The 23,149-nt window shown below is 29.1% G+C and overlaps 1 protein-coding gene across 4 annotated transcripts in view; it reads right to left on the bottom strand.

Moving 5' to 3' along the window:
- Positions 1–1,373: 1,373 nt before the first annotated feature.
- LOC141451535 (tubulin polyglutamylase ttll-4-like) overlaps positions 1,374–23,149 on the bottom strand; it is a 29,729-nt gene continuing 7,953 nt past the window's right edge. Inside the window, exons 15-21 of one of the 4 annotated variants that reach the window (XM_074122985.1) lie at positions 22,990–23,075; positions 22,151–22,272; positions 20,826–20,902; positions 16,382–16,405; positions 11,542–11,621; positions 8,609–8,681; positions 1,374–6,890 (exon numbers count right to left, since the gene is read on the bottom strand). In XM_074122985.1, coding sequence (XP_073979086.1) covers positions 8,642–8,681; positions 11,542–11,621; positions 16,382–16,405; positions 20,826–20,902; positions 22,151–22,272; positions 22,990–23,075 — 429 coding nt within the window. In that variant the 3' untranslated portion in view covers positions 1,374–6,890; positions 8,609–8,641. Of the gene's footprint in view, positions 6,891–8,608; positions 8,682–11,315; positions 11,463–11,541; positions 11,622–16,381; positions 16,406–20,825; positions 20,903–22,150; positions 22,273–22,989; positions 23,076–23,149 lie in introns of those variants that run through there. The other 3 variants (XM_074122986.1, XM_074122983.1, XM_074122984.1) reach the window with 3 other exon arrangements.

Here is a 23,149-nt window from a genome sequence, read left to right on the forward strand (position 1 = left end):
TAAAGTAACACCACTAACAGGACAAAGCACCTCTATGTTCGGCTAAGATATTTTTTTACTTCCTCGCTACTCTTTTATGAGGAACCTTATGAGCATTCCTGCAGATTTTTTACATCGAGATTTCATCGATCTCTCCTCTATTAAAGTCGCTCACTACAGGCGAAGGTAAAAGCTTCAAGGTAAACCTTTCCAAGGGAGTTAGATGTAGAACGTTGATGTAAGCTTGCTTAAAGTAAAGACAATGAAAATAGCGCATTGTGGGATTAATTTAATGATGGAATACAACTAAGAGATCCCATAGAGACAAACAGAAAATTTCGAAGATGGATTTTGCGCTGTCGTTATTTCCAAAATGTACCGTCAACTAATAATAAAAAAGAAGAACATTTAGCTATTTAAATACTTACTAGAACATTTTTAAGCTCTCCTAAGAGATACAGTGAATTTGGTAGCTATGTAAAATTTTGCCTTATAGTGAAATTCTATTGCATTTGTAGAAATAGGCATTGAGAACAATTCTAGATGAAACAAGCCGCGTTATCATTCATTACCTCTTTGAATAAAATATTAAGTAGTTTGGCAATTTTGAAAATTTTATTACAAAATTTGTGTAATTTAAATAAAAATTAGCCGTTGAGGGTTATCGTGATTCCATAAGCGAAATAAAGCCTTTAAACGAAATTTATATAAGAATAAAATCTTAAGTTTTGACACCTGGCCTTTCATTGAATGAAATGGTTGTGCCTACAGTTGAGTGAGTCTCGTTTTCAATTGGTCTTTTTTTGAAAACATAAATATGTTAGCTCTTATATATTTCCAAAATGTACCTTCAACTAATAATAAAAAAGAAGACCTGAAACATAGTCCTTAAAAAATTAATGCGACAAACGAAAATAACGATCTATAAACATTTAGCTCTCCTAAATATTAGTGTTCGGAATTATAGAAGAAATTCTAATAAGGAAATGGAAATAATGCAAATTTTTAATGTAGATTAAACATATTACAAACAAATTACATTATGGCTGCCTCATTAAACTGATTTAAAAGATTACTCTTCTTTTTTTTTCTTTTTTTTTTATAAAAGCTTTTCTCATAGTAATGAAATTGTGGTTTTCTGGGTGATCTGTGACGCTACTCTTTCCTCAACAGTAGCTATGCATTATAGTGAAATTTGAAACATTGAAGTAAATTTTCTTTTTTGCAATAATTGAGAGTTCGACGAAAATTTAATTATCAAAATCGCTGGAATATATAAGGCGAGGAATTTTCAAATCAAATTTTTCTATTTTCTTAAAAGAAGGATTGATATTCATTCAATTACTCTGAAAAAGGATAATTCTAGTCACTTTTTTTCAGATAATTTAACGACAAAATGAAAAAAAAATTTTATTAAGGCCACTTAAACATACAGAAATAATCATTATATCGTGATTCTAATCTACAAACAAATCTCATTTATTTATTTTAATTTTTTTAACCAAATGAGATCGCATAAAAATGTAAGGCGAACAATATTGTGTCAAACTTATCTACATAAATTAATACAAATAGTTTTTTTCTATCATTTTAGTAAAAAGTTATAATATTTGGAAAAAGATAGTTGACATTAAAAATTATTATAATCGACGAAACAGTTTTTAATATAATTAAAATTTATGATAAAAATATAATTAATATTTTTGAAGACATATTTAAATGTTTATCAAAACTTTTTCAAACAATTTAACAAACTGACAGTCTTCCTTTCTATTAAATAAATAAAATAAAATAAATATAAAGAAAGTAAAAATGAATTTTCATAATTAAAATACATTCTCAAAATTTTGATTAAACTTGTTTCCTAAATTTATAGCTAAATAATTGCTAAACATTTAATTTTAATTGGCAAAATGTCATCAAAATATTTAATCAATTTATGAATTGATTAGGAAATATTTTTCGCGATTTTTCTTTCATTTTTCTGGTATTTTTACCTTCCTTTTGTATTATAAATTAAAATGAGATTTCTAAAAATTTCAGTTATTAATCAGATTATCAAAGGAAAAACCAACTATAAATACTTGTAAATTAGAAAATTCCTTATTGCTATGATTTAGTCTATAACATCATGGGCAGTAATGTTTCCTCAATTTTTTCACAGAAGATATTAACTAGTAAATGACAATTTGGCATGCCCTGATAAATATCATCAGTGTGAATCTTTTAACAATATAACAAAACTCTAATCGCCTCTTCGACACATCAAAGGTCTAGAAGACGCTTATTACGCAAGCCTTTTGTTTAGGCATCAAATTTAACGTAAACTTTAATAAGAGGTTCCTTGCTTTTTAGACGATCACAAATATTTTATTAGGGGTTGCAAGATGTTCTCTTCAGATTACTGTAAAATTATTTTAAAAAATCAAAGGAGAGTTTGGCAAAATAGTTGTGTTAAAGCGATACAAATTTATTACTATTGGTTTCCACAAGAAGGTTTAAACATGGGTTTACTGCAGTGGTATATATTAAAACGAATCAGCGAAAGCCACGAAGCGTTAATTACTCCTACAGAGAAGCTTTCAGAGACCCAATTTTCAAGAATATTAGTTCCAAGATAAGTAAATTTTTTAAATATTGGCGAAAAATCACTTCTTCTTTTTTTTGTCTTCTTAGCAGACCTCACAAACCAGAAATTACTTCCATATTGCAGGAACTGAAATCTAACTGTATGTACCTCCTCGGTATTGGTCACAGTTGCATACAACCTAAAGTGTTTTTTTTTGTAGAACTTGCTCAGTTTTGGATTCAAAAAATTTATTACCCACTTTGGTCAAAACATTTAACCTGTTTTTCTGTTTCTCTAATAGAATTTTAATTTAAGTAAGTGAATACAAAAAGTAGGTTTTATTTTATTTTACTAGCACTCAGAATGTTTTTCAGAAGTAAGAAACTATTTTCATTTGATTGAAATTCATTTTCTTCTTTCAGTAAATGAATTGATAACCATAGAGAAGTTATCCAGCTAACTACTTTTCGAATTTATTTATCTCTCTTGTTATTATAATTTTTTACGTTTAAATTCTTTTTCTTTTTAACTCTCCGCACAAGTATTTACAAAAAAGCACTAGAAGAATTCTTTCAAACTCAAAGTGGGAATCAAGATCTTAACAAATCAATTCGACTACGTTAGAAAAATATTCTTTAGTGAGTTTCTTTGTTTACAGCTGTTCAAGTTCTCAATTAAATTAAATTCTTTTGTTTAATATTTTTAAGATAAGAGGCTGGAAAAAGTTTGAAGTAGGGTGGAGTAGCATATCATCTACTTTACTAAATTTAGAGTGTTGGCGAAACGATGTAGGAATGAGAGGAATAAAAGTGTTTGTTCATGAAGAGTGACCGTGGTCAAACTGCTTTGCTTATCAACCTAGGAAAAAGGGAATCCGATCTAGGAAAGGAAATTGAAAGGGAAGAGATAGTATGAGTGTTTTAAGTAGGTATTTGGTATAGTTATTACAAAGAAATGGAGGATCTGCCTTGGGAATAAGGACTTGAAATCGAGAAGCAAAGTAGGATGTAGCCTACTGTTCGGTGAAGCTCAGCCCCTTCAAACAAAATAAATACAAAATCTTGTATTTCGTTGATAAGTAACCTATTCTAGGCGCGAGACTTATACAAACCCTCAGAAAACCAAACAAAAAAAAGATAGGGCTGAAGAAATTGACTACTAGAGAAGTCTCTAGGTCGCTCCCGAGACACAATTTGGTCAAGAGAAAAAAAAGTAATTTTTTTAACATGCCTTTGTATACTGTAAGATTACAAACTACGCAGTCTACATAAACACATTATGGATACCATCCCGATACACAGTTCAATACTGTAACTTCTATTCTTCTTTGCCCCTTATTTGCGTTGTAAGAGATAATGAGAAAAACAACATCAAACTGGATAAAATCTGTTGTAATGTTTTTTCTTTGAAAGAGAAAAAAAAATGCAACTCAATGATTTTTACTAACACACTTTAAAGATTATTTAAAAAAAAAAAAAAAAAAAATACAAACTGATGTTCAGGTAGCTTGGCACAAAACGCTTATTCAAATCAAAGCATTGAACACGCCATAAGAACAAAAAACAAAAATTGTTCAATATATCAACAACAAATTTTCACATATAATAATAATTATTTCAAATTACTATATTTTGTTTACATCTTTTTGGGACAATTTTAACTACGTTTTACTAATTGTTTAATTATTTTCGCGTCTATTTTTCTCTATCACATTACATACTTCACAATTTTAATTTAATATAAATATGAAATTGATGAAAAGATTGTCTTATAAATGAATTAAACTTTATTAATCTTTCGCTTAATTTTTGTTGTTTTGGAAAAATGTAAATAGAAATAAAAATATTTTTAATTGCAATATTCAGCTTACAAAGTAGACATGAAATTTAGGAAGCAATACAATTTTTTTTAACGCTAAAAAAACAAAAAACTTTTAGTAATAAATAAACTTCTAAAAAAATTGTAAAATAAATTACAATATTATATAGATTTTTATATATTTCAGGTCTCGCTTACCATTTACTAACCGCCAGATACTTTTTTTTACTTCAAACTAGAATGAAATCGCTGAGGGAAAACTTGGTGTACAGTCCGCAAGATTTTGAAAGATTACTAAAACGATTTCCTTTAAATTTCGTGCACTGGATTTCAAGAACAAGTACCTCTCACATCAACAAACATAAAGCTGTAAAGTCTTCTGGAATCCTCAAGAAATGGCATCTCTAAAAACTTTCTCTCCGTTGCAGAGTGAGGGAAACGATTAGGCTGATGGGCAAATTTCTTAGCAATTTGAATGGAATTCCCCACGATGTAGCTGTCATATATATATATAAAATCAGCATTGCATTCAGAGGATACCAGATGTTAGGCCAAGAAAGCAAGGTATAGGACACAGAGCCTAAATATCAGAAAAATATTATGATTCAACCACATTCAATATTTGAAATTAAATTTAAAAAATTAAAATAGATTCGGTTTGTAAAAGAATGATAGAGGGTTACAAGGGTTATAACTCAAGCCGAGAACAGATCTTCAATTGCATTCGACCATATTCCACCAACAAAAGAGAATAAATTACAACAAATATTTTTTAATTTAATTTAATAAATTAAATTAATTTTAATTTATTCCACCAACTAAAGAGAATAAATTACAACAAATATTTTTTAATTTAATTTAATAAATTAAATTAATTTTAATTTATTCCACTAACTAAAGAGAATAAATTACAACAAATATTTTTTAATTTAATTTTTGTATTCTTTCAAATAATTTACAAAATAAGTGTACTCTAAAAAAAAAAAATAAATAAAGAGCTAAATCACCCCTTCCTTGGTTGATATAATGATCCTTTTATATTTACCCCTTCCTTGGTTGATAAAATGGACTAGCCCCTTCTTCTTTAGAGACCTTGGCAGACCTGTAGGTACCCAGACTAACAACTCAAACAGCACCCAACACAGTTCCCATAGGGCCTATACAGTGGTAATTTATGTATGCGCCACCTTTGGATTTAGCAAATCCACACGTAAACTAACATCATGTTCCCTAGCATACAATTTTACAAGACGCAGTCATACTTGAAATAAAAACTGACAATAAGGGAGCTACAATAGATTTTTTTAAGTTCGTAGTGGATTCGTTTTTAAAGATACTCCCTTTATGCTGTTAAAAATGAAACAGAAAACTTAATGGATCTGCAATGATATTGAATAGGTCTTCTTAAAAACAAGTGCACATTTTTACAACTTTTTGCAATTTTACCCTTCGACGATTAAATCACAACAAACATCCCTAATGGACTATTGTGATAGGGTAAATATGTTGTCCAATAAACTGTTTTTCATTATACATAAGCAATTTAAACAATTCTTCGTTACTTTTTCAAATTTAGTGAAAATAATTTTTTCAAATATTAAAAAGAGAAATATCCATGAAAATGATCGGCTTTTATAGCAATTAAAAAACAGTTTACTATTTTAATTAAATAGAACAAGAAAAAATCATTTTTAGGAATTATTCATTAAGATTTATCAAATAATTGCGGTTATTAATGACTTTAGCTATCACAATTTAATCTACAATAAATATGTATAATTTACATTTTTATTTTAGAAAAAATTTTGGTGTAACTGTTAATTATTTTAAACACTAGTGAGCAAAAATAGTATGAATAAGTGAGCAGTTAGATAAAGTGGAAGAATAAAATTAACAAACCTGAATTTTTTAATAAACTACAGGATACAAACCGTAATTTTTTCTTATTTCTTGTTTTTAGGCAATATCACATAAATACGAGACTAATCTAAAAAATATTGCTACCACAATCAACAATTCATGGCGTTATTAGTTTTTTTAAATTTATATTGTTAGATCCATATCGTATTATTAGAGAAATCTACACTGATCTTTTTCACTTTTTTTTTTGAAAGTCACTTTTAAGGAAGGCACTTTAAAAAAAAAATAAAATTCAGTTAAATTAACAATTCATTTCTATCAATTTTTATTTTTAAAATTTAGTGCTTTCATTTTTTTCACATTTTAATTTCCATGCTTTTAGTTTAAACATCCTTTTTTTTCTATTTATTAACTTAAGAAAACTATTGGAAACAATGTTCTACAAAAATACAATAAATACTATGAACATATTCTATGTGGACGGGCATTACAATTTGCTCGCTTAAGTTTTGTTATCTATATAAAATACAGTACTTTACATAAAATGTTATCTTACTAGATTGAAAACAATACACAGGTCGTTAAAAGAAATAGTAATAATAATATAAAACAAACTGTGAAGCGACTTTGGTGAGGAATGTTCTCGTACCTTTTGTCTTGATGACTGTAAAGAAGTAAATTCTAATTTAAATATTTTTGAAGAATAATTATGTTAGATTACAAATTTATTTTTAAGGTCACTTATTTATAACTACCCAATGTAAGAGAAATCCTGCAATCATGCAGTTTTAAAATGGATTTTCATTGGAAATATACGAAAATTTCTGAATTTAAAAAAAAAAAAATTTGTTGTTACATGGTATTGTATTCCCTGGTTTAGAAAAGGAAAACTTGTAGAAAGGTCATACTTAAAGTTTCTGAACTCCCTTGGAAAAAATCTTAGGAAGATAAAGATTATCTCTCGAACGAGATTTCATTACTGATTTAAGGTAAATTTCTCAGACATTTCTTTCTTTAAACTATGTTACTAATTCACAAAATAGATATTTATAAATGTTTCTTAGAAAAGTTCAGTTTAGGTAATAGGATAGCAAAGAGTTGGGATAAGGCTTCCTTTTATGACCTATTTCACTGAATTTTACTCTTCTGCCACTCGTTGGTATTGTTCCAGTAACCATGTAATTAAAACGTTCTGGTTTCAAATTTTCACTCATTTCTTTACTTAGTTTTCTCGCTTATAGGGCGTCTTAGACTCAACAATATTGTTTTAGTTACATTTGGCCAACCAAAATTGCCACATCACTTAACATATTTTTGCGATTTTCTCAAAAACTATTATTATTTCTAACATTAATTCTACGAATCCTCACAACACAGGCCTATAACATCTATTGAAACATTTTTGGGGAAAAAATTCATTCTAGGTAAGTGTCTTGAAGGGGTACACATTTCTCTGTAGGATAATCTGTGAAATGTTGTTCGGATTTCCAAAACCCCCCCTAATTTATAGAAAGTAAACTTATGGCGCAAGTGTTACTTTAGATTTAGAATTGGAAAAGGTACAGCTACAGTTCCATATTTGCTATCTTGGCGGCAGTGATTTCAGACCGCAGGCAGATTCATAGCATAAAAGGTATAGAATGAACTCTTGGCTGTTAAAAAGAAGCTAGTGGAGCTTGTTTAACTCAAGCGATTTCTTTAATTGTATCTACATATTAATTGTGCGGATTCTCTAGTATAAGTGCCGCCTGGCTGGGATTCCCATCGGACACCAATTTCTTTGAAAATATGACGTCTGCTTCTCACATCAGGAAAACGCTATCTAGAAAAGCATATTATTTTTTTTTTAATTTCTGTGATCCCCCCTTCCAAGACATTAAGGATGTCTTCGTACTTACGAATGCTACTTACTTTTGTTTCAACTATTTTCTTTTCTTTCTCTTTCTTTTAAATTATTGAATAAGAGTAGCCAAGGCAACAAGATTCTTTCAAGAAAGTGACATCTTTTAGTAATATAGAAAGCAACTAAAATTTAACAAACGATCTAAGCTTCAAGAAAAATTGAACTTTTAAGTTGCATAAGAGAAAGGAATGATATTCATATCAAATATTTTTTATTTTCACTTCAGTTAGTGCAAAGCTACCTCATTCAATATTATTTTTTCAAAAAAGCTTATTTACAGTACAATCAAGAGCATGCTGAAGAATAGTGTAGAGTTTTTTAAAGGCTTAAAGTTTACACTACAGAAAAGTGATTTGTTTTTGTAATTTAACCTTTTAATTAAATAATAAGTGAGTAACCATTAGTTGTTTGAAATTGATTCAAAGTTATTCAAATTAATATTTGATGAATAAGGTAAAAAATTCAAGTTAAAAACGCACCTTACAAAATTCCATAGCTCGTCTTGTTAAAAGTTAAATCTTATCAACTTCTTTTTGAACTGTATCTTTATTCCTGAAATTAGAATTAAATAACTACCACAAAATCTAGATGGTATTAAAACTTAGCTTAAATAATGTTATATACAATATTTATTTAAATTTGCCGTGTAACTCAACATTTATTAGTTTTAAAATATTCCCTGATGAAAGATTTCTTTTCAAATTTAGGTGTGAAATAGTAAAACATTTATTTATGAAGGTGATTATTTGATAATCTTTTGTTAGATTGAATATATTGATATATGTTACAGTTAATTTTATTAACCGTAACGCGCTTATTTGGTTGGAGTTTGTCGTAGAGAATTTGACTTCACACAAAATCTGTCACACACTGAGATATAATATATAATCGCCTATTTTTTCAGGTAGGACTTAATGTTAACTACCAATTAAACATCGTAAACTGGGGCGAAATATCACTCATCAGCCATAATCCTGAAATTATTAACGATGTGAATTTTTTTAAATTAGCAAAATGGGCCTGCTTCTCAACATTGCGCACTAACCCTTATAACTCCGATAATTAGCACAGTATAGAAGAAAACTGTATCATACGGAAATTTTTGGTCAGCATGATAAGCAAACATATGTATGTTAATGGTCTCAAACAAAGTTGACATCTTTTATTTACTCAAATGTACTGAGATTCTCTTAACACTTTTCCAATTAAAATAAATTAAAATTTTGCGTTTACTTTCTCTCTTCAAGTAAAACTAAAATAAACTCAGCAAAGTAAAATATTTTATTAAAACAAATATATAAAAGTAAATAAAAAGAAGTCTTTAATACCTCAATCATGTAAGAGATTACTTTATTATTGATAAACTCTTGGAACTCACGTCATTCTAGTGTTTAACCGACTACATAAAAAAAATAAATCTAGTTAAACCCTGGCCTTTGATTGAAGGGTTTCATTAATGCCCTAAATTTTCATTTCATAACTTTATGGATTGATTTTTATTTGAATTAAATTATTGTTTAATGTATTTCTATCAATATTAGATGACTTTTTATTTTCTTTTTCTTAGTTAGCTTGTTCAAATTTTACTTTTCCTAGTTAGCGTGTTTGTTATCCGTCTGATTTGCTCGTAGACTGTTATATGGAGGTGTGACTGGCATAATAATAAAGACCTTTGGAATATATTAACCAAACTATTAAATTTTTTAGTATTACGACCATGATAAAGCGTAATGAAGCAAGCTAGCTCAGTTCCACCCCGCAATGAGTGCATAACGTGCACACTTTGGTAGTACAAAGAAAAGTTAATATATTTGATATATATAAATAAATAAACAAAATATAAAAACATACAAAATCAAAATTTAGAGTAGGAAACTAAATTTAGTGTGGGTCACATTATTTTATTACAATACCTGACAAATTTAAACTTTTAAATATTTTGGTAGCAAATTAAAATTTTATAATCTCAGCATGTTCATCGATAGCGTTAAGCTAAATCAAATTTTAATAATGAGTTTTTACTTGAAATACCAGTTTTGAGGTCCCATAGTTCGAAAAAATTATTTTTAGAAAAAGGTGTGTGTGATTATGTGTAAACAAGTGTAATAAACTAGCTCTAACAAATAAATTAGTAACAAAAAATAAATAAATCATAGGGAGCTCTAACTTTGTATTTCGCTGGTGTTCCTTCTATATCTTGCTGTAATAAAAAGACTGCAACTATTATGAATAGTATAACTTGAAATAATCATAGCACACATGAAGATCTTTCATATTAAACATTTTACAGGAACATTTGATTAACGGCACAATCTGGGATAGACGGTGAGGTGGCGTCTCCTAAAGTGCATCACACTGAACATGTCTAAAGTTGTGCAGCTGTCACAACATGATAGCTAGGGATATGAATAGTAGGCCTGCCAGTAGTCATGGCCCGTGACAAAACGAATAGAAGCCACGAACCTCTCCTAAGTTAGACAGTAATCGAACACTTTTCTCTACGAGACATTCCGTAGCTTCTCAACGTCAAACTAGTTGTGACTTTCTTCTCCTAGATTGGCCACAAAAGACATTTTCTTTTCATTCGATTATGATTAGCAGTAATGAAATGACATTCCTAAATAAAGATAACTTAACTTACGAGTTGTTCGGCACTGTAGGACTGCATGTGAATTATTTTTACCAATTGGAGACAATAATCCTTTCATTAAGCAAAAAAGCTCGCAATACAAGGCATTTGACAGCCAAGGCTAAAGGGGCTAATTCCCTTCTAAAGTTCTATGCTAACCCCAACCGACAGATCACAAAATTAACGATGAAAACTCTCGCCCCTGGCATCTCCATCTCCTTACTCGTGTTGTTCCTAATTTATACCACAACATTGTCAACAATCATTAAAAATATGGCGACAAAGAAACTTTATAATGATCTTGTTATAAATATTTAGCCCTGTTGAAACTTAAAAAAAAAAAATACATAAATATATTTTATTTTATTATACGTAATTATGGATAATGTCATTTAAGCAAAAAAAAATTTAGGCCACATCTAGTGTTTCGATTAATCGACAGTGCGAAAAAGTCATTTATGTTACGTTAAATTTAAATATAACTAGTAACTGAATGATACTAATTTGCAAAATCTACAGAAGTTTAATAATCAGCGGAAATAACATAATAACGCGAATAAATAAAAAACAATTTATTACTGCAATCATATAATCAAAACAACAAGAACAATCAAGTTCCTCAAAAATGATGATCGGTATGAATTTTGTTTACATCAAACACGACGAATGACTGTTTACATTGACTTCCATTTTTCTTTACTTTACTGAAAAAATAAATAGTCGATAAAAATAATACATTTTAAAAAAAATTAAATCGTTATTGTCATAAATAAATATACTCACCTGTTACCTGAATCGGAATTTTGACTGTCGCTGCTGCTAGGTGAATCTTCATATAAATTAGGAGTGTCAGGAGTACAAATCTGAAATTGAAAATAATCTATTTAATATTTTTTAACTTACAAGTTTTTGCATTAAGCAGTGCGCATAGTTGAATGAACATGTGTCTCAGGTGGCTGAGAAATCTGTATGTAATAATACTATTGTGTCTAAATCTCAATGATATTCGGTGCTCTACAAAAAGAATGGATCTACTTTTCTTGTAGCATCTTTCTAAAAGTATACCAGCCAAATTTCACTTAAATACCATTCTGGTTCAAAAGGGTACATTTACTTTTGTGCCTGGCCAAGACTTAGCAATAGATCTTCCTTCACCTGTCTTTTAAAACGTTTGTTTTATAGCGGTTCTAAGAAGGCTAACTAACTAGCTACAAAATTTTTTACGTCCTCTGCAAGGCTATTTTGGTCAAGAAAGAGACAAGATTGATGAGTTTAATTTGACCGAATATAGCCTAAAACAGAAGTTTGTTGTCAATTAAGACCAGTGGACTGTTTGCAGCCAACAATATTAAACCTCAGCGTGGTCATAAAAGCCAGTAGGCAAGAAATTTTAACAACACTTACTTCCATCAATGGACTTTTAGTCCAAATTTAAATCTTCCCTAAAGAGGCCTATAGTCTGGAATTAGATTACCTATCTGTAATAAATTTCTGTTCTAAACATTTGTATAATAAAATTGGGAAATCCGCCTGTAAATATAGATAGAAAATCTTGGTCATGTTTTCATATAAGTCATTAAAAATATAAATATTGTACTACAACAAACCGCTTCTATGCCTACTATAACATCAAGTTTGACTAGACAAACACACTCAATGCGGACAACAAAATGAAGTTGTTTTTAACATTTTTGTAACTTAAGGGGGTGTTTCATTTTTATTACTTCATTTATATAAATTTGGAGATTTTGTTTAATGCCAGGGAGACTAGGAGACTTTTGACGATTAATTAGATGGTACTATATCACGTTATTATTATTTTTAGTTTTTCTTTAGTTCGCTAAAAAATCTCCTTTCAAATAATCATTTATGATACAATAACATCTCTGGTAAGTTTATTCTCACTTTCCCATTAAAAGACCCAAAAGAACCTGATGGACATCCCAGAAGATCAAGATACAGTGGAGTGAATTTGCTCCCCAGTCAAAAAAAAAAAGCTTAACTGGCTCCATATGCATCTACATATTATATTTCCCATGACCATCAACTTAACTGTGAAGAGCAGCCATAAAAGATGAATAGTATAAATTTGTCTAACACTTCTTCACAATTCTGAGAGAATTTTCGTTCTCTAAAAGTACGTATATATAATAGTGATAACACAATACATAAATGTATCCCAAAATACTTAATAAATCTCTGCAATTAATTTTCATGAGTAGTTTCGCTTGCCTACGTTTCAACAATTAAATAGTTAAAAGCTCCCCCTGGCATATTGTATTATTCTAAATAATGTATCAGCAATAAAAAGGTGGGCTAATTCTGGCCAATCACCTATTTTGACCTCTAAACCAAATACAAATCTGTTAAAAACAACTATCAGGATAATTAAATAAGTGTGCAATTAAAGAGAGTTTGCTTGAATTTAACCTGTTAGTAGTTAAACATTTATTAGAGATATAATTATTCGATTCAAGTGAATCCAAGTGACCTACAATAAACAAACAGCAGGCATACAATTTTATTTAAAAATAAAAAATAAAACTTGTAAAAGCATCTACGTGTTCAAGTAAGTTTACAGTGTTCTGGAAATTATGGAAAATTAAATTAAGAGTAAAGCTATTGGGGCTGAATATACCAATAGAACGGGTTGTATAGATAAATCCCCTGTTCAGGCCAGATCAAGATTTAATGTTTCACAAATGGAGCCTACTACAATAAACTTTAACCATTTATGTAAGCATAATTTACCTAGGATTTTATAATTTATTTTGATATAAAATAATTATAGGATTACATTTTATCTCACCTATGTACCCCCTCCAAAAAAATTAAAATTGTTTTTAAACAGATAAACTGCCAACTATCCTATTATACTAAAGTCTAATAAACTATACTACTGTTATTTACCTATGATTTGTAGAACTCACATAACTACACAACACATTGACTTTTATTTATTTATCATTTGTTGCTAATTTTATAAAAGGTTAAACCATTTAACTTACAATACTTCGTTTTTTTATACTGACGATAAAATTTCCTTAATACATGCGCCTCAAAAAACAAGAAGAGAAGCTAATTAGGTTTTATTAATTTAACGATATATCTTTATACATATAATGTGTTAATTTATAAATATGTTTTGAGAGAAAAACAAAAGAAACTAGTTTTGTATTAAGAATGTGAAATTTTTAGTAACAATAAATATGCAAGAGAAAAAAAATCTAGAGAAGTCGAAGTATAAACAGCTTGTAGAATACATGATGAGCAAAGCAATGAAAAAAATCAAATCGCGTACTAGCTATGCATCATTTTATAATTTACACTAGAATTTTATATGATAAAAAATAAAAAAAAATTAGTATAAATATTCTGTAGTAAAAAAGATAATTTAAACTGGAAATCAGGATTAACCAAATATTTTTGTAACAGATTAAAGTTCTATTCTTTTTTCGATTTAATTTTGGAAATTAAATACGTAAAATATTATGATTATTTGTTCTCACTTTTCATAGGGCAGTATTTGAAATTTTCTGAACTTGAATCTCATTTCATTCGTAAAACTTTTTTAATGTTTGATTGAAATTTCAACAGTTAGTGAAATTTTTTTAATTAAATTCAGTGATATGTTTTAATTAGGATTTCCAGAATCAAATTTATTTCCAAGCGAATTTTATTAAGCAACAAAACTATTTCAGAAAAAGAAGTTTAATCTTGGGTTGATTAGTTATAAAAACAAGCGCTCTATTTCTGAGAATAGATTGGCATGTTATGAAAGCATATGTCACAGTTATTTTTATATAAACATTTTGTTTTTTTCGTTTTAAGTACATTCAGTATTGACCTTTAGAGTTACTTGCTTTCTAGTGATGATGTGATTTGGCCATCTTAAAAATAACATTTGACTGCTATGTCTTTAGAAGATAAGTATTTATTTATGCAGTTGCCAGATTCTATTAAAGATAAATGTTATAGTTAATAAAATTATGGCCCCTTATAGAAAAGATCAGTTCGTAAATCCTTTTAAGTGAGAAAAAAAGATAAAGCGAGTGAAAGAGGACCTGGGAAATGAAGTAAAGACAAAAAGTATAGTGGAAGAAGATGGAAAAGATTTTCCTGTTAGAAGCCAGGTAGGCAGATCGAATAGGTCATTGTTGAGAATAGTTACGGACGGTAAGATGGGATAAGATATTTTTTTTTTTTGAATAGAGTTTAGGAAAGAAAACATAAAGTAATATAACAAAAAGTTAAAGGCATTTTGGATGAAGAAAATCTGTTAAAATGAGTTATCTTTACTATTTTCAATTTCTAAATGAAGGCACCATTTTAAGAATTCTATTAGAGCCTAAGCTTTAGAACAGCTCTAAAAATAACGGGAATATAAAACGATGAATTAAACCGCGGAATGAGTAGCTTCTTCTTCTTATTTACATTTTTTTTTATTTCTGAGGCGGAATCTGAGTGGATGATAATTGCAACATGTCATAAATGAAATTCCTTTTAGTTGATGCTACAGTGAAATTACTTTGTTTTTTTTTTTTACATTCTTAAAGCTGCTTTAAAAATTAACATATAATGAAAATGTGCCAAGCGAATTTACGAACATATAATGATTTTAAAAAAGACAGATATAGTTTCACAATATCCCTTTAGGTGTTATTATTTTTTTAAATAGCTACGTACCTCAAATACAAACTTCGTGCCGAAAAAATTGCACCACCCGAAAATAAAAATGAAAGGCTTGAAACTTTTACAATTCACATGCAACACCTAGGTCAATGACTTCAATGGTTGGTCATTAAGATGAATGCCAGAAGAATGTTTTCGATCCAATGAGCGGTTTTCTTGAAGTAAATCTACTTTTTGCATACCTTTTGAAGTTGGTTAACTCTCGCTGATTTTATTTCTCAAACCACACTTGTTTTTAGTATCATTTTTATCTATTATCAGTGGTTGATTTGTAGTTAGGTATAAAGAATTTCAATTATATTTTTGCGCCACACTTCACATGCTGACTCATCGCAAAACTTGGTCTTAGTTGCTTAAAACTCTGTAATCCAATAATGCCATTTTTTCCTCAATTGAAATCATTTATTACTTAGGCTATTGTAAATAAACTGAAAGTTCCAAGCTTTTAACTTAACTTCCTCTGGGTGTGCATTTTTTTTTTTTGTAAGTACTTTAAGCAAGTGTGAAAACTCCCTTTTAAAGCAGAAGCGAATATAGAGAAAAAGAAGCTGCAAAAAATTATCCATAGCATATTTGCTTTGTAAACAACAACACGGGAAGGCGTAGTGTGCAGTGCTTTCAGCAATCCAAAAGTATTGGTCTCCAATTATGTAATTATAAAAAAGAAGGTGAATTCTTTTGTTTCTTTAAGACCGTTAACAAAGCATTGCCTATTTATTCGTTATCATAAAATATTAAAGCCAAAAACGTAAAATAGATATACAAATTTACAGACGAGAAAACGTCACTATAACAAACAGCTTTTTGAAACAGCAGTATAGTTATATAATAGACATGCAAATTACAAATATAAAAATTATATATAAATTTTAATAAATATAAATGAAAATGTGAGTAGGTGAAACAACTCTGGAAAACTGATCATTTTTACCTGAGGATTCCAAACTTTGTGGCACTGTTTACATAGAATTATAAATTTTTTTTTTTCTTCTTCTTTTTAAAATTCAACCATTTTAAACAAATTCAGGATATATATACTTTTATGAAGGAAGATTAGTTTAAAGCAATACGTGTCCTCTAGTCTTTCTAGGAAAAAGTACTGAGACAAAAATGACACGATAATCCTACTGTAAGGAATTCATACTTAAAATCAAATTTACAGTTCCATAAATGTAGCTTCAGGCATTCCTTTTGTAGAACTTAATATGTTTTTTTATCATTCAAAAAGAACAAAATATAGCCCACAATCTATCTCCAAGTAACTAAGCAACCGACTATTTGTAATTCATTGCAACAAACTAAATTATTGTAATAATTTTAAAAGAAATTTTACGACATCTACACAGAAATTAAAAGTTTTTTTAACTAAAAAAAAATCTGGGGTCAACCTCGCACACTTTCTCTTGATGCAATTCTCAAGTTTTTCTTTAAACATGGTGTTTTTCTTTTTTACATGGGAAACTTGAAGTTTGGTCGATGAACAGCTCCTTAAAATCTATTTTCATTACAAGACTTTAAACAAAAGTTAAGTATATTAGAAAAGTAAATAAATTGTCAGAGAACTTTCGAAATAGTTCTGATCAAGTGAATTTCTTCAAATTTCGGAATTCTTTTCTCACTGTTCTAAAGGAGGTAAAACCCAGAGAAATCTAACTTAAGAAGAAACCATACTTCCGTCAGAACTGTACTAGGATTATTTTTCTGGTGAACAATTTCATCTTTAGGTTTTTTTTTTTAAATAAAACAAAAAGGGATTTTTATGAGAGTTAATTTACTAAGTATAAGAATAAACATGATGATGTTTTCAAAAAATAGAGGAAAAGAGAAAAAAAACCCTATGAAACAAGCATTTTCGGCCATTTCTTTATACCTCCGAATTTTAACAACTCATTAAATATTGGATAATTTTAATAAGTACATCTCATGGTACATAAAACGGCTAATTTCCCTAGAAAAATGTTTTATGTCAAGAAAGTATATTACGTGATTGCAAACCAAGTAAAAAGTTGAAAGAAAATGGTAAGAGCAGTTTTTAATTTAATTTAAAAACAAAATAATAATAAATCTTTCTTCAAAGTGGACTTCTGAAATGACCGAATCTGACGAAAAACCTTCGCGTTCCCTTAAAAGCGAAATATCAAATTTGAAATTTATGCGATTTTTTTTAATGTTTGAGTAACACACAGTTACATAATTAAAAACACATAGTTTGGTGATACCAACAATAGCTCAAATATACAATCCAAATAGTACAAACTTCCTTTTCTTACAAAAGGTACACAGCATTTACGGTGAAAAAACTCCAATTAGAAAATATATATAATTACAATTCTTCCTTTAAAAGTAAACAAAACTTACACATACAATGTAACAATCTATATTTACCTCCAAATTGGAATTTTTACTCAAGTTTAGAAGCACTTCATTTTACGAAGGAAAAGTGCAATCGAGAATTTTTTTTTTACCTAGAAAATTTATCATATTCATATGACTTTTAATATAAACGCTATTTTTAGTAAGCTGAAATAAAAGGCTGTTTTAGATGGCATAAAAATTAAAAACATGAACACTCCATGTTATATTTACTTAAGATTTTTTTATATTCAAAGCAAACTGTCAAGTCGAATAATCGTAGAATATTTCGTTTCCCGTACTAAAGTAAAGTAATCACCTGTTTTTCTAGCCATGGCCCAACTACCAATTTAGTTTCCCCTACTATTTTGTTACGTAATTATAATTAATAATGATAATAACTTTCAAAATTATTCATGTTGTTGTTCTTGACGCATTCTAAATGTTATCAGCAACCAGTAGCTAAATGCGGGACCATGCTTAAAATCACAGCGCGAAACTACCCATCCATCCCCGACAAAGAATATATTCAGTAATTATTTTAAGACAATAGAATTGGACAATGATTGAAATAAATATTTTTTTCTCAGATTTAATTTATAAACTGATAAAACTGCAAAAACACTCACAAAATTACTTTTGACAAATATTAGCAAAAGGTGATAAGAGAGAACAATTCACAAAGGCAAAAGCTAGAGGTTTGGACGACACTGGAGTTTTATTAATTTTTGTTTTCTCTATAGTACTCAGGTATATTCAGGGAAAAGTACTTACTTCATATGTATTTGAACCAAAAGTTGGATTTACCTATAGAAATGAAGATTTCAAAAACATAATAAAAAGAAAATAAGTGTTTCGAATACTGTATTAATAAATACAGCTTGCTATTTGAAATACTAGAATATTTAAATATTAAATTTGCTAAAATTCAGCCTACAAACATGATTTTAACAAAATCAGTCATTACGGAAATTTAAAATAAATAAATAGAACGATGAATCATCCAATATTCTAAGTTCCAGGCTATTAAAAACAGTTTATAGCATTTATGAATCATTACTTAAGTTTTAGTGTTGTCCTGAACGAGGGCATAGAACCGATTGAAATGTTTCACTATGTACTTTCTGCTAGTTTTTAGACTCCCTTTGATTGATAAAGTTGCCTCTACAATTGAAGCATTCTTTTATTCATTTATTTTCAAGAACCGGAATTTATTGCCTCCTAATTATAATTATATAATATCTTGATATAGTACATCGTGAGAGAAGATGAAAATGGTTTCGCAAACTTTCTTCATCGTTGCTTTCCGATTTGGTCTCTTGGTTCTTTAACGTTATTCCATCATTTTGTTCTCAATAAAGAATGTCTTCTTTAGATTGCCGGAACTCGGCTTATTCCAACTACAGATTTAAGAGTTTCCTGTCTCTTGCAGTTCCTTTTCATTGTCCATCAGCTCCAACATCCTGAGACTGCTCCACGCTTGCCTTCGAATCGGTTCCAAATCTAGTAAGTATCTCAAGATAACTTATCTAACGTTTTATGAATCCCTTGATGACGCTCAATAAAATTATTTTCAGTCTTGAAAGACTTTTTCTAGTATCTTTTTTAACAATATTTATAAAATTTAAGGAGCCAAATATGTCCTTACAACCATGGTATCATAACAATTTAGGTTTATTTCCTTCCTGGATTTAATTCAATGTTTCTGATTCTCACGAGCTTTAGGCAGTTTTAAATTTGGCCAATTCCTGAGTTAACTGTAGATATACCGGAAAATACCGCGCATCTCCTGATAACCTGACGTGATTCTACGTACTGATGTGATTTTTGCAAAAAGGGAACCTCGGCACAATAATTTAAAGTCAATTTGAGGCTTTGAAGCGACTTTCGCAACTTGCCAATTTTTTGGAAACATGGTCGCCGCTGCAGTTCTCGGTAAAAACTGTTGCAAACATTTCCTTCCGGATTTATGGCTATTTCTCATTGTAGCATATATATATTTTTTTTATTAAACTTACATGGTTGTTTAACGTTCACATGTTTTAATACTCAAGAAACGTTTATAGTAATCTTAATTTAATTTAACTATAAATATAAAGAAAAAAAAGAAAGTAATGTCTACTTTTTCAGGCAGGCTTTACGTCCAACAACCAAATTAGGTGTCAAGGCCATATGTAAACATAATTATTAATTTCTCATATAAACCGCTAAATAAAATCCAAGTACTAGACCGGAATCGAACACAATACCACACAATACATCTTAGCTTTGAGGGCCTTACCTCTAACCGTTTGGTTTCCGTGGCGCCTTATATATTTACAGGTATTTCTTTATTAATGTCATTGAAAGGGTTACTGCCTCCGAATAGCAATTTTCGAATATAATAATTAATGGCTTTCTTAATTAATATTCGATTTTGAAGCAGAAATTTTTAAGAAGTATTTATAATAATGTAGTTGATTTTTCTGCCACCATTATGCATGTTTACTTCATTTCTGAACGGATTCGGATTTGTTTGTAGGTACTTTGTAAGGCTTTCGATTTCAACTTTGAATAATGAAATCCAAAAACTTCTCTGATAATGACTGATAACTGCCAACAGACCACCGAAGCAGAACTGAACAATTCAAGAACCTTGCCGTAGTGATTCAAATCCACAGCATTTTTCAAACTGGGTTTTATCTTATTATTCATAATTTATAATAAAGTTTTGATCATTCTAACGATCTTTAAAAAAATCTGTCTATCTAAGAACAGTAACTATAAAAATAAGATATTCTTTTAAGTCCAAAAAGTTATCATTGGCTAAAAAATAAAATCCTAAGGTTAGAGAAAGCGAGAAAACGTTTTCAAATATAATTTTTCCCCTTTTATAAATAAACCAGTATTAAATAAAATAAAATAACAACATGACGATTACTTCATCAGTTCAAACATATGTTACAAGAAGTATTTTAATGTATGCTCGCTAATAGATAAACACTGATTCAATAAAGTAATAATAATATTGTACAAGTCCTTACCATTGTATGACGTGGTTCGACTAGCGATATGTCCAAGTGTATCTGTAACCTGCACTTTGCCTCCAAAATTTTTATACCTGAAATATTACTTCAATTAAAATCAAAGAAATAATTTTTCAAATACCACATAAAAGTGTTAAAATATTGTTTTATTTAAATAATGAAAGTATCGAGTTTTTTCCTTATTTATTCAACCTATTTTGAAGTGTTTGCTTACTGTTTCCTGTTTTTTTTTTTTTATCCTTTTACTTTCGTTTATGCTCGATCCGCATATGAAAACAAAATGTGATTTTGTAAGACTTTTGGACAATTTTGCGACACTTCATTCCACAAAGCTGAAACGCAGCAAGCTTTCAAGGTTGCTTCTGAATTAATAGGGGAGACTGAAGTTTTAAAAAGTGATGCTCAAATTTATGTGACATATGCAGGAAAGAATGTTACGCCCGAGACCTCTATACTACTATTCACCACTTTTGACGGCAGTTGCAAACCCGGATATCCGACCAAGTGGAAGAAAACTTGCAGGTCTACTAAATGTATTGCAAAAAAAATAAATTAATTTATTAAAGGAGACCCAGCAATACTAGTTCGGTAGCCTGAAAAGGAAAAGTAAAAATGATGCTATGCATCATTCGGAAACTAAGAGGACGTTTTCCAGCTGTTTCTTGAGAATATTGCGATTATATTAGTCCTCTCTGTACTTATTTACAATCTTTTTTCTACTTTTTTGTGTTTTTTAACATCACTTTTTGGTTTCCCAAAAAATTATTCCATCTTCTGACAAGGCTAGTAAACGCTCAACGATCTCAGTAAAGTAAATTTGAATTTTGAGCTTTTCCCTGACCCAGTTCAGTCTTAGCACCCTATCATTACCATTCTTCTGCTTCTTAAACATCTTATAGGTTGGCCAAAATTTACAATTAGGAAGTGAAAACAGGATGTGACGAGTTTCGATCTTCTAAAATTATTGGAAAACCATCGAACTGCTGACTCATAGATGTGAACAAGTTATGGAAAATGATGGCCTATATTTTAAGGAGTAAGCTTAGTAGCTTAAGCTTACAATTTTTTAATTGTTACAACTTTTGCTGTACCTTTGCATTTGGAAAAAACAAAAATCCTTAAAATATGTCTTGTTGAATGGACATTAATTTAAGATTCATGAGAATACATCAAGTAAAATGTTTTTAAACGTAGAAAAACAAAAATATAAATAAAATTAAAAAAAGAAACAAACTACAGAAGGTTCCATAGAAAAATGGAATTTTATCATCAAGTTGAAACTCAGCATACTATGAACAAATCTAGATTGAAAAGTAGCATACCTTCTGATCTACGATTGTGAAATTTGGTTTCCCAGGCATCAAAAAGCATATTATAGTAACGACTTCCTTCTAAATACTGAAAGTACGCATGAGTTTCAGTAGTAGGAAAAATTTTCTGAAAACTAAAAAAAAAGATTAAGTTTATAAACGGTAATAATAGAATTTTATATAACATATTTACCTACCTAATTTAATTTTAAATTTATAATGAATATTATTTTTAAATAAATGTTGGGAGTATTGTGAGATCCAATATTATAGTGTTTCAGTTTGTTTTAAAAATAACAGAATACTCTTCAATTTCTAGGGGATTAGACTTGCAATAAAGTGACACACGCTTTAACTCTACCCGCGAGCTCGTCAACTAGCGTGTAATTAGCGCTGGTATAGTGTCAAACCTGCTGAACGCTTAGAAATCAAAGTCAAAAATTTGATTAGGATTAAATTTCTAGGTCATTGTTTTTTTTTTAATTTGAGGAACGTCAAAATCTCAGGCTTAGAGCCTTTTTTAGAGACTGTTAGTAGCCGGACAATTCTCTCGTTACTAACATTACAGTTCATCACCGGGTTATAATTTATGGGTTTAAATTTTCTGCATAACATTTTGAACAGTTGTTTTTAACCATTTATTTCACTAAACTTGGAGATAAATAAATCAAAACATTGAAAAAATAAATGATAAAATGTCTTTAATTTCAAAATTAACATCAAAAGAATTCAAAAATTTGATATATTCTTTTGATGGTAAATCAAACTCAAAAGAAAAGAGTATTAATCAATCAGAATTTAACAATTGCTAAAAGAAAAAGCCAAAAGAATGTGTGAGATAAGGTACATACTTTCCTAACTGGGTCATTTCATCTTCATAGATTATAAGATGGCGAATATCATCAGGTGTTAGATCATCAATTATTGATTCCAGGTACTGTGCAATAATAGAAACATTTATATAAAATGTCATTATTGAATAGAAATTGTAAATTAGGTAAAAATACTCAC

This window comes from Rhodnius prolixus, unplaced genomic scaffold (genome assembly GCF_049639745.1).
Source record: "Rhodnius prolixus isolate KJV_2025 unplaced genomic scaffold, Rpr scaffold_8, whole genome shotgun sequence".
NCBI classification, from domain to species: Eukaryota; Metazoa; Arthropoda; class Insecta; order Hemiptera; family Reduviidae; genus Rhodnius; species Rhodnius prolixus.